The sequence below is a fragment of the Ceratotherium simum genome, chromosome 26 (assembly GCF_057802395.1).
Source record: "Ceratotherium simum simum isolate JZ-2026a chromosome 26, ASM5780239v1, whole genome shotgun sequence".
NCBI classification, from domain to species: Eukaryota; Metazoa; Chordata; class Mammalia; order Perissodactyla; family Rhinocerotidae; genus Ceratotherium; species Ceratotherium simum.
The window spans coordinates 22,290,049-22,303,372 of NC_141925.1; the positions used below are offsets into that span (position 1 = coordinate 22,290,049).

Here is a 13,324-nt window from a genome sequence, read left to right on the forward strand (position 1 = left end):
GGAGAAAGAGATTTCTAGTAATTCACTGGAATCTGTGCCAAACCGAAGCTGTTTGGTGCTCTATGCGTAGGTTGTATCGACGCCCATCTGAGAGGTGGGTTCTGTGACTCAGAGTTATCATTTGTAGAGGGGTGCATATGTTAGGCAGCCTGTGATAGGCATATAGATTCAGATTTGAGCAGGGCTGTTCTCCTTCATTCACTCAACAAATAGATTAGTTTGCACCTACTGTGTGCTAAATGACTCTAGCAGTAATAACAAGAGGGGACTTTTACTAATATTTGCTCTGTGCCAGGATGCCTAGTACCTTTTCTTCTGAATCAATACATGCTATTATCCCCATTTGATGGATGACAGAACTGAGGATCAAAGATATGAAGTGAGTTGCTCAAAGTAAGTACAGTCCAGAAATGGAACCCTGAAGTCTAACCCTTAGCCACACACCTTGGGCAGGATGAGCATGCACTTACAAGCTTCTGAAGGAGGTGATTGTGGACTGTGGGATCAAGCTGACCCTCAGCCAGTGATTCCCAGCCTAAAACTCATGGACCTCTATGAATCCCAATAGACAAGGGTGGACCTTTCAAACTACTTTCACTATTTCAAAAAATGCAAACTTCTTCATGGCAAGATCTTGTTCTTTGTTTTATCTCCTGATAGGAACACAGTGCCTGGCACACTATAGTTGACAAATTAATGAACAAATGAATAGTTTTCTCTCTTTTTACTTTTGGCTAAAATTCGTTTCAGTGTAGTGATCTTGGTTTTCTCCAGTGAAGAAACACTAAAAGCAATAGTACATAGCTCTGGTGTATAAAATATAAAATAATAAATTTATAATTACTTGTATAAGTGAAGTTGGTTCCAAAACTTAGATCCCATGAAGGGAAACATATATAGTATGAGAGATCAATATGGAAATCAGTTAAGGGCATAAAAGTGAAGGCATCCAACCCTCTATGATAGACTGGCATTCCTCTGCCCTCCAGGGGTAGACACAGCCAGGACACCTAAGCCCTCTTCTGAGCTCCAGAGAAGGTGCTGCAAGCCTTGAATATACCAGACCAATTTCTCTTTGGCGCCTGATCCAAGAACATGGATGTGAGAACCTTAATATTCCATGTGACCAGCCTCTGACTACTCAGGGAGTGAAAACACCATTAGATTGATGAAAAAGAACGAAGTCCTCATTATACTCATCTGGAAAAATAAGAGCTACCTTTGAAAAGCTATGAGCCAACCTGCCATGGAGCTGGAAATGGCCTGAAATGGGTCTTCCTTTTTTTCCCATTTTTATTTGTCTTGTATTGTGTCTCTGGCCACAAAAGAGGACCTAGGATAGGCAGTGTCATTACCTTCTGAATTTTTGAGATCTGTTCCATCCCAAGTGGTTCAAGACACTTGGGCGTCCTCAGAAGAGGGTAATAAGCATGATTTTTCCAAATAATTCTCTTCCCAGAGTGGACTATATTCTCATATTCCTCTCTCCCCCTTTCTGGTTGCTGGCATGTACTGATACCCTGCACACTCACCTTATTCATTTGTGATGATATCTTCAGAAATTCATCTGTATTGTTTTTACCTTAGGATCATCAGGAACTATATGAAGAGAATTCAGTTCTTCACATTATGCCCAGAAAGGCAGTCAACCCTTCATTTCCAATGTCTACATAAAGACCTCTAGCGCGTTCTGCTCCCCATTGTCTTCCTGTCCATCAGCTCCCTCCTGAACTTCTCCACTCATCACGTAGTTGAGACATGAATATGGTCCAAGGCTCAAACACTCACAAGCATCCTCAGTTTCCTTACATCTGTTCATCCTGCCACACCTGCCTGGCACAACCCCTAAATGTACCCCTGGCCTCCGAGTACTGAGAACATTATTGTCAGCTCAAATTATGGTTTCCAACTTCAGCTGGCTACTCAATGTCCACTGATAGATCTCTTGTGTAAAACAGGTGAATTACTCCTTGGCCCTGGGGTTTCAAGAAATTTTTTTTTCCTAATACAAATTAAACCTGGCTTGAAACCCATATAGCTAGTTTGAACAGAAGTCCTTTATTGATCATTATTCAGAGCCACCTGTGACACGTCTTGTGGAGCAGCTCAGGGACGTAGGGAATGGCCCCAGTCTTGAGCATGTGGGATTTGACTCTGTTGGTTCCCCCACCCTCTCTGTGCCAAGCTTGGCTAGAAGGTCAGCACACAGTGCCCATCCACACAAAAGTCTACACAGTCAGTTTCCCCAGATCCAGAGTATTCAGTAATTTCAGATATTCACCATTCCAGGAGTTGGGACACACTCTCCACACTGCTGCAGATTAATTGTCTCAGTGGTATAACACCCACAACAACGACAGCAAACACTTGTGTGGTGCTTATCATGTATCAGGCAATAAAGGCAGCCTATACATGAACTTTAATTTTTAAAACAACCTTCTGAGATATGTACTATTATTATTATTATTATTATTATTATTATTATTATCCCCATTTTATGGATGGGGAAATCGAGGCACAAAAAGGTTAAGTAACTTGTCCAAAGCCCCACATGTAATAAGTGCCCAGACTTAAGCCCAGACAGTTTGGTTAGTGATCTTGACTCCCAAGGCCATTTGGCAATGTCTGTGGACATTTGTGGTTGGCATGACCGGGGGCTGCTACTGAATCTAGGGGGTAGAGGCCAGGATGCTACTCATAGTCCTACAATACACAGGACAGCCCCCACCACCAAAGAATCATCCGTCCCCCAATTCTGACAGTACTGAGATTGAGAAACCCCACGGGAAACCTAGATCTTTGAAACATAACAGCTTCTCAATCAATGGGTTTGTCCAGGGTACCCTGACATTTTTTCAGTCTATAAATGAACTGTTCACCTCCCCTGGGGATAAAAATTAGCCAAGCCTTGGGGATAGAGGACTGGCTACCCTCTGTGGAGACAGGGATGTATGATGGTGGTGGGGTGAGGGTAGTGATGAATTCCCTGCCTTTTTTGCCAAATGAGTCTCCAGAGGCAAAAACATAGATAATGTCTCAATAGGTCACTATAATCCACAAATTATTAGTATATCATCCAGCTCCATTCTTTTCTCTCTGAGTCCTCTAACCCCACTGCCAAGTCCCTCAAGTTTAGCGAATGACCGTACTCTTCTATCACTGGGAATATCAAAGCCATTGGGCAGGAAATTCCTAAATATTCTTCTCCCTGATCTCACCCACATCCCAACTATCAAATCTCAAGACCTTGTCAACTTTCATGTCTGCTGATACCAGGGTTTCTCTCTCAGACTAGGAATGCCTACTAGACCCTCATTTCTCCACCTGAGGTCGCTATCCCATCCCCTCCTTCGTGCTCTAGCTCCACTCTGGACCTTCCTCTCTTTTATCATATTGAATAGTGGTAAGGAGCACAGGCTCTGCTGGGTTTCCAATCCCAACTCTGCCACATATGAGCTGTGTGATCTTAGACAAGGCACTTAAATTCTCTGAGCCTCAGTTTATTCCTTGATACCAGGAGGAGTGAGTATCTATCTTCTCAGCCGACTTCAATAGGACTAATGCTCCTACGACCTCAGCGAAGTGTCTCTGACAAAGACCACTGTAAACCTTCTCATCCTAAAATATCTGTACCTGCCCAGACCAAACTTTAAAACAATTAAAACGCCTGAGACCTGGGTTTGCTGTTTTTTCCAACAGTGTGGTCATGTGTCATTTAAAACTGGAATGCTTGCTTCGTTCTATTCCAGTGTCTTAAATTCTTTGTGTATCCTCAGAGCCCAGTTCCATCTTCCCTTTCTCCTCCTCCTTCCCCTTCTTCCTCACTCCTTTCCTCCCTCTTGTCTTTATTCCTCCTTTCCTTTTTAATCTCCTTCAACCTTTGCTTTTCCTCTTCCTCCTTTCCCCTCCTCTGCCCACTCTTTTCTGTCTCCTCCTTCCCCCTCTTGTAGGCACATGTGAATGCAGCTGGGACTTGGCAGATGGGATTTTGTTTGAAAGGAGACGTCTGCCCACCACAGAGATGTCCCATCTGAACCACAGACCACTTTACAAAATGGGATTTTCAGGCCTTTCCTTCAAAGAACTTACAGTCTATTGAAGGGCAGGTCCCCTGCCTGCTTTATCATCCATAAATACCCAACACCTGGTGCATAATAACCACCAATAAATACTTGACGGGATTAATGAGGGAATTAATGTTAACATAGCCCTTTCCTTGTACGGGTCCAGAGAGGGAAAGTCCCCGTCTTAAATTCATTCAGCAAGTTAGTTGTTAAGTCAGAGCAATATCTCAAGATCCCTTCTCTCTCAGCTTCAATTTGGCCCATAGCCATATAGCCCCAGGGCATGCCGCTCTTCTTGGGTCTTTATATAAGAAATGTAGTTTCCAAAAGGTTTGGCTTTTTGCCTTCAAAGATTCCAGGATTCATGAATTTGGGTTTGAAAAGCACAATGAACTTTCTAACAGAACTGGGCAGGGCCAGGTCCTGGCTGTGTGTCCTTGGATGCGGTTCATTGTCTCTGACTCAGTTTCCACATCTCTATAACAGGTTCAGTGAATCGTGGTACCTGCGAGGTTTAGCCAGGACAACACGTGAAATTGCATTGCTCAACCAGCAGCTGAACAGGTGCTCAGTTGAATTCCTGAGTTTCTTTCCTTTTTTTTTTTTTTTTTTTTTTGTGAGGAAGATCAGCCCTGAGCTAACATCTGTGCTAATCCTCCTCTTTTTGCTGAGGAAGACCGGCTCGCTCTGAGCTAACATCTATTGCCAATCCTCCTCCTTTTTTTTCCCCCCAAAGCCCCAGTAGATAGTTGTATGTCATAGCTGCATATCCTTCTAGTTGCTGTATGTGGGACGCGGCCTCAGCATGGTCGGAGAAGCGGCAGGTCGGTGCGCGCCCAGGATCCGAACCTGGGCCGCCAGCAGCGGAGCGCGCGCACTTAACCGCTAAGCCACGGGGCCGGCCCAGTGAGTTTCTTTCTTCAATGCAGAGGAAATGGCCCTACCTCATGCCCTTGTTCGAACCACCATTCTCTTGGGTTACAGTTCATCAGAAGGGCTCAGAAAATATTGCTAATTTATGCGCCATTTGTTCCACTGGATAACGCATTTGGGAAAATGTGAGGTGCCCACGTACCTCTAATTCAGGCAAGCTGTGCCACTGACCCTTCCAAAGAGAATGGGCACTTAATATCTAACACGGGTGATTGCTTTCTCCCTTGGCATTCATGATGGCATCCATTTGCTTCAGTTGAGGAGGCCCCGGAGAGAGATATCACAAATTGAACGTTGTAGCTTGATCTGGCAAGAATTTCTGGGAATTCTGGCCTGGGTTTCTGTAATTCCCCATAATAAGTCAGTGACAGCCCACCTTTACAACACACATAAAGAGTCTCATTTTAGGGTTCAGCTTTGCCACCTACCAGCAGAGTGACCTTGGGCAGGTCGTGTAGCCTTGCCGAGCCTCTGTAGTTTGGTTAAGCATTGCTGGGCAGTAACTAAGAGGTTGGGCTATGAAGCGAGAGGGAGCTGGGATTGAATTTCAACTCCACTTCTTGTTACTTTGGGCAAGTTAATAATTTCACTGGGCCTCAGTTTCCTGATCTCTAAAGTGGGGGTAATAGTAATACCCTTGTAAGAAAGGTCTTTTAAAAATTAACAGCTAATGTATTGAGAGGCCCTCTTTCAGATATTAACTCATTTAATCTTCATAAAATCCCTATGAAATGGGTATTATTAGCATGATGCCTGTTTTCCAGATAACGAAACTGAGGGACACAAATTACTTGGGTTAAGTAATTTGCCCAGAGTCACACAGCTAATAAGTGGATCCAAATTCAGTAAGTCTGGAGTCTATGTTCTCAACCACTAAACTGTGGAGTCCAGTGTCTGAAAGTGCTGAGAGAAGATGGGCTGGCACCATAATTTGAACTCGGAACCACAAAACATAGCACAGAGCGAGTACTGAGTAAATGGTGTATGATAAATATTGTTATAATAACAAATAAATATTGTTATTGTTGTTTGCTATGAGGCTCCCAGAAGCTGACCTGTATTCAAATGGGACTTGTGCTTAGCAGAGATCCCCCACTAGTGGAGCAGTGTTGGGGGGAGGGCGAGCGAATTGGATGGTGTCTCGTAAACATTTGGGCCTCTGAGAGCAGCTGTGTGATCTAGCGGAAGGATTCTCGCTTCAGGACTGTGTGTTGACGCTGATGTCACGGCTGCTCTGAGCACCCCAGATACTGTTAACGAGCTGTTCCAAGCCCAGATGTAGTGTTTTCTCACCATATGGTCCACACTGAAGTGCATGGTCTTTCAGACAGAAATGGCGTGGAACTCAGAAACGCTGAACCCCGTGTGGAAAACCCACTTAGAGGAGCCATGCCCCAGCAACGGCTCCAGTTCTCCTGACTTCTGGGGGTCATGTTTTTATTTGAATGTCATTTATTTATTCATTCAGCAACCGCAGAGAGTCATGGGGCAGCTACCATGGGGCAGGTTCTGTGTTGGCCCTGGAGATACAAAGGTGAATAAATCATTGCCTGTGGCTTCGAGGAACTGAGAATAGCCATGAAGGACATGGGAACAAATCATATTGTGACATTATTCTAAGCTCTGTATACAGGTAGTTATCATAGACTCTGGGAATTAAAAAGAGTAAGGGAAATCTTTGTAATTGAATTTTAAAAAATTTCTTTGCACACCAGCATCTAAATACCTTGCCTCCCAAAATAGGCAAAGTTCAGGTCCTTTGAAGAAGGTAAAGAGGGTCAGACATTCCTTCTCCCTACTCCCTGGCAGGGGGACTGTGAACACATGACATAATGTCTGCCTTCAACTTGGGTCTCCCTTGGATTTCAGACTCCTGCATCAAGATGATTACTCAATACCTCCACTTGAGTATGGAACAGGTATCTCATATTACAAGTCCAAAGTCAGATTTGGTGCCTTCTCCCAAGACCTGCTTCTTTCCCAGTGTTCTCCACATCAATAACCTGCACTACTGGTTAAGCATTAGCTCAGGCCAACAATCTTGGAGTCATCTATGACTCTCTCTCTCTCGCACATATATCCCACCCATCATGAAGGACAGTTGGCCCTAATTCTAAAATGCAGCCTGATTCTGAACACCTCTTACCATGTTGCCCTCTACACCTGTGTCCACGCTACCACCATCTCTAACCTGCTGTCCTGAAATGGCCTCTTGGCAGATGGCCATCCTTCCACCCCTGCCACTCTCCTGTCCATTCTCAGCAAAGTACCCAGAAAAAAAATCTCTTAAAATGTAAATCATGTCATATTTTCCTGTTCAATATTCTTCAGTGGCTTCTCATCACATATAGAATAAAACCCAGTGTCTTTTCCATGGCCACCCTCCACCCATCTGTTCCCTGCCCTGGTCTTATACAGTAGGAGAGCTGCGTCCTCTAGTTTTTCAGGAAGAGGGAGACTACCAGAGGTGTAGAAGTAGTTGCTGGATGGAGGGCCCAGGTGAGAAGAATGGTAAGGGGACAAGGGCTGAGACAAGGCGGATTAGGACAACAAAACCAATCACAACAAAAGCCTCACCTTAGGACAGGAGATTAGTGGCTTGTCATCATCCATTCATTCAACAGATATTTATTGAGCACCTGCTGATTACTAGGAACAGGTGTTAGGCACTGACACTGGTATTGAGTTACTTTTGCTTGGCCACTGGGCTTACAAACCAAAGATATGCATTCAGTGAGACCTTGAAAAATATCTTTACATTCTGAGCCTGTTTCCTTCTCTATAAAACTGGAATAATAATGATGCCTGTTCTGTTGATCCAGATGATCACTTATGTGATGCTATAAAGAGTTCTACATTTATCAGATGTGGTACTTAGACTGGAAGCTCTATGGAGGAAGGGACCGTGTCTGTTTTGTTCACTATTATATTGCCATTTATAGAACAAATGAATGAATGAACATAACTTATTCAGAATCAGTTTTGGGAAGGGGGAACTGCTACTTCATAGATTTTGAGCAGCTAAAGGATGTCTTCTTACTGGCAAAAATCCTGGGTAATTTATGCCATAACAGTTGTATCTTGGCTCCATGAGATGGTCTTACCATGTGTGCCCCAAATGCAGGAACTTTCCTAAATTATATCATTTAATTCATCTGTAACATGATGATCAAAGCCAGTTAGGCTCTTCTGCTCCCCTCTACCTTCTCCAGTGCCTTCTCCAGCATCCCTCCTCTCATTCCCCTTTGCACCGAGCACTGAGCTAGACACCCACTTACTCTCTTATACACACTGGCTTATAGGTTGGGTACCATTTCATCCCAGATGCTCCAGATAAAGAACTCAAGATACACAAAAATCTTGACAGAATGTAACAATTAGTTCAAGTGAAGGAGATGAATTTGAACAGGGCTCAATGTAAAGACAAACACTGAGGTCTAAGAAGTGAATGGCAGAGAATGGATGAGAAGAAAAACCTAGCAGCTGCTCCTGTGCTAATGAAAAATGCAAAAAAATAAAAAATAAGCAAAAATACGTGCGAGGGACTAAAATCTGGAAAGAGCTGTGTAAAAATATCTATCTTCAGGTATTTTTTGCATCAACATTTGTTCAATATTTTCATAATATGATGTGAGTTTTGTAATAAGAGAATGTATCTCTCCAATTGAAATAAAAGTAGGATATCAGTATATTCTTTCAACTCTGGCTGAACTAACAGTAGCTCCCTCGTTGGTCACCAGCCTCCAGATCAGGAAGTGTGGTTGATGATATTGGCTTGAATCAGAATATACTGTTTGTCTAGATCAGTTCCTTAGTTCCCATCGTTCAGCTTGTCCATTTGGTCAAATGTAAATATTTTTTCCTTGCTCTTCTCTAAGAATCACTGTGCTAATGATCTTGTGCACCGAGCTTAAGTTAAAAAAAAAAAATTCTGACATTAATTAGGCATTATGCTAAGTGATTTACCTACATTATCACATCTAATCTTCATTACAATCCTATAAGGGAGACTCTTATTAACCTTGTTTTTTAGATGAGAAAATTGAGATTCAAAGTGGGTTAAGTAACCTCATCGAGGTGACATGATAGTCAGAACTCTTAAATCAGGCACGTGTGGTTCCCAAAGGCTGTGTTCCTTAGCCCTGCCCCTCCAAATGAGACAGTTAAATCTGGTGAGGGCCAAACAGGCTCACAAACATAAAGACATTCAAAGTACTTTGGAGAATATGTTAGTCCAAGACAAGCATGATTACGGCCAAGGCTGTTGCTTTGATCTGAAAACTCCATGCTGCCCAGCTATTATACACTAACGACTTCCAGCTCCATGCGAATTTCTCTACCAGGCAAATTCCTCTTGCCTCATAAAAGTGCTTGCTGAGAAAGTTCAAAACCCAGTAGCAATTAATTATTGACAGAGCATGTGAATTAGAGATAAAAGAAAAGTCATTCTTTCTCCACACATGCGATAGTAAATAAATTTAATTATGGTAGGTGAAGCTAAGGGATGTTCGTCTGTATTAAGTTTTATTAGCTGAGACATTTAAAAGCGTGTCATCATAAGAAAGAGATCTTGTGTAATCCTGAATGTACCACTTTGGTGCAAGGCATGGAAGTGAATAGACTTAATGGAGCACATGGTGGCAGATGGCCTGCTGCCCTGACAGGCATTGAACAGGTTTATCGTCAATTAACTGAGGTCTACATATGCCTATAGCAAATTGACTGTATACTAGATCCCCAGACTCATTTTATCACTGATAGGCCTGCCACATTGGGATTGGGGGACAAAGAGCATCAAACGCCTTTAATATCTTAAAGTTCCCAAATAAGACAAGGCCACTCTGAAGGTGAACAAGGATGGAGAGATGGGTTTGGAAATGCAACCTTGGTAAGGAAACCAAGAGACATGAGCCCCGGGGTGGGGTCTGTTATTGGTCACTGGGAAACCTTGCGAGCAAAGAAAGAAGAAATCTCATGTATAGAACCAGACCTATGTTAGATGCTTTCACATTATATGTCATTTTATTCTCACCTGAACTTGAGATAAGTTTTGGGATTTTACAAAGGAAGATAATAAGGCTCGAGGATGCGATTCAATTTGCTGAGGTCACAAAGCCTGTCTGATTCTCTCTCTGGGCTTCAGTTTCCTTATTTGCACAATGATGCCTTTGGACTAGATCAGGGGTCAGAAAACTTTTTCTTCAAGGACCAGGTAGTAAATATGTTTGGCTTTGTGTGTCATGGTCTCTGTTGTGACTACTTAACTCTGCTGTTCTAGTGCAAAAGCAGCCCTAGATAGTACATAAAGGAATGAGTGTGGCTATGTTCCAATGAAAGTTTATTTATGAGCATTGAAATTTGAATTTCATATAATTTTCATGCATCACAAAGTGTTATTATTATTATTTTGGTTTATTCCTCAACCATTTAAAGATTAAAAATCATTCTTAGCTGCGAGCCATACAAAAACAGAAGGCAGGTTTTAGTTTGCCAATCCATGGACTAGATAATCTGTGCGGTCTTGTTGAGCTCAAACATTTTCTGAAAGCCACTACAACAATAATAATATCCTTGATTTGTTAAGCTCTTACACATGCCAGATTCTGTGCTAAACACTTTACAAGCATTATCTCCCTTAATCCTCATACTACAGTGTGAAGTAGGTGTTATCATTATCTCCATTTCAGAGATTATAAAACTAATACATACAGAAATTAAGAGTATATCTAAGTTAAACATAACTGGTAAGAGGAGGATCAGCAGTTTAAGCCAGGTGTATAAGGTTCCCAAGAATTAATGCACAAGCCTTCTGCTGCCTTTTCTGATAATACTGTAGTCAGAACTATGGTGAGACATATAGTTAAAAAGAACCTCCAAGTGTTTATCAATGAATTTTATTTGATAGTTCCCCACCAAGCTATTTATCTCACACGTTTCTTACAAAAGTTTAAATATTTCTGGACAGGAATAACTACTCTCTTTCCTTTTCCTCCCTCTTCCAGAAACGTGATGCCTAAGACTTTGGATGGGCAGATAACCATGGAGAAGACGCCAAGTTACTTTGTGACAAATGAGGCTCCCCAGCGCATCCACTCCATGGCCAAGGACATCAAACTCATTGTGGTGGTGAGAGACCCCGTGACCAGGGCCATCTCCGACTACACCCAGACACTGTCAAAGAAACCCGAGATCCCCACCTTCGAGGTGCTGGCCTTCAAAAACCGGACCCTGGGGCTGATCGATGCCTCCTGGAGTGCCATTCGAATCGGGATCTATGCTCTGCACCTGGAAAATTGGCTCCAGTATTTCCCCCTCTCTCAGATCCTCTTTGTCAGCGGTGAGCGACTCATAGTGGACCCTGCTGGGGAAATGGCCAAAGTACAGGATTTTCTAGGCCTCAAGCGTGTTGTGACTGAGAAACATTTCTATTTCAACAAAACCAAGGGGTTCCCCTGCCTAAAGAAGCCAGAAGACAGCAGTGCCCCGAGGTGCTTAGGCAAGAGCAAAGGTCGGACTCATCCCCGCATTGACCCAGATGTGATCCACAGACTGCGGAAATTCTACAAACCCTTCAACATGATGTTTTACCAAATGACTGGTCAAGATTTCAAGTGGGAACAGGAAGAGGGTGACAAATGAGGCTAGAGATGTGGAGGGAAGGCTAGTGATAGCTAAGGAGGCTCCTTACCTGAGTCCTGAATCCCCCAGGATCTGCAGCCTAGCCTTGCTAGAGTGCCAAGTAGATCTCCTCCTTTATCCATTCAGGGATGCTTCCAATGCTGTTGGTTTAGGCAAAGGGATGGATCCCATGGCATCCTCATAGAGGAACCAGCAGCATCTGGTTGACCAGATGGCCACCAGAATCCACTGCTAATTCTTGTCTTCTGCTAGTTAACAGAGTTGAAGACAGAACAAACAGCTGTCCAAGTCAGAGACAGTGCCATGAATGTTTGTTTAAGTGATAAAAATGAAAGGAAAGTCTACCTTTTGGGGGGCCTCTCACTTTGCTTTGGGCAGCCTGAGTTCTAGCTCTGTGTCTGGCACAGGCCCCTGCCATATAAACCTCTGCCTGGCATCTCTCCAGAATGTTAATTGTGGCTGAGTGCTTCAAGACTCCTAAGGAGCAAGGTCCTCCCTCTAAGGTGTGTCTAGCCTTCTCCTTAAAGGTCTCATCCCACAACCCTTTGACTTCCTCCCTCTTCACCTTTTGAAGGCAGAGGCATGCACGTTCCTCACCAAAAAAATGTTCCTCACACCCCTGGAAGCCTTCTTTCTAAGAACTCTCTAAGGAGGGTTGGGTCTCTCTCTTCATGAGCATCGTGGGTTGCGGAGAAGCTTAGCATATGCCCTGGTGTTAGAATCAGGCCCACAAGGCTGCTCTCAGGGCAGTGTGATTGCAGCTGAGTTCAGAGCCCTGAGGTTGGTAAAGATGAGTGCTATATTGGAGAGGGAAAAAAGAAAGCCAGTCCTCTTGGTGGGAGGTTTCCACACCTGAAGACCCTCCTTCAGCACTGTGGTTCTGAGACATGCTTCTGGGGTGGGCTGTGTCCTTTAGGGTCCCCAGAGGGGCAAGGACCAGAAAATTGGCATGTCTTTTGTTATGAATAACCCTTAACAACACAAGGAGCAGGGGACCAGTCACCTCTCTTGTATTTGCCCCACCATCCCCCACTCACAGTCATCTTACACTTCATTTACTCTATTCAGAGATGGCACATATTGGGGCCGTGACAAAAAGGCTGACTCCATTTGTCAGATCTGGTTTATGGGGGTGGGGGAGGGCAAGGGCTGTCTATGGACACCCCCATCAAGGGCTGTGGAATAAAGTGTCCCTTCCCATTAGATTGATTCCATTAAAATGCAGCATTTGACATAAAGCACTGTTCACAGATCTCCAAAACCGGGAACTGTTCTAGTAAAATTGGAAATATGTATGAGTGGGGGGAGTTAATCTGTTCAGCTGTTATTAAACTGTCATTTCTCCCGCTAAATGAAAACTGTGTTGTTATAAAGCTTAATGCAACCTGATTAATGGGTTTTGATGGTGTGTTTGTGCTGGTCACCTCCATCCTCACCTCTACCCCCACCTTGGAATTCTGGGAGTATCCCTTCTCTGATGTGGCCAGAAAACCCAGATGCGAGACTCTTCCAGGGAATTCTGTCTGCCAGGCAGGATGATTCTTGAAATAGCACAAAGGAAGTAGTTCCTGTAAGGGGTGCTGCTTTCTCTATCTTAACCAGTCCTGGCAAGCAAAGGACTGACATGCCAGATTCAGGAATAACCTTACAAATAATTTTTTTCCGGATAAGAAAGTGGTGATTGAGCT

The 13,324-nt window shown here is 43.5% G+C and overlaps 1 protein-coding gene across 1 annotated transcript in view; it reads left to right on the forward strand.

Moving 5' to 3' along the window:
• The window catches only part of HS3ST4 (heparan sulfate-glucosamine 3-sulfotransferase 4), a 390,958-nt gene extending 377,949 nt beyond the window's left edge, over positions 1–13,009 (forward strand). The window contains exon 2 of the mRNA XM_004439514.3: positions 11,000–13,009. Within this exon, the coding sequence (XP_004439571.2) occupies positions 11,000–11,636 (637 nt within the window). The 3' untranslated portion in view covers positions 11,637–13,009. The remainder of the gene's footprint in view (positions 1–10,999) is intronic.
• Positions 13,010–13,324: the final 315 nt, after the last annotated feature.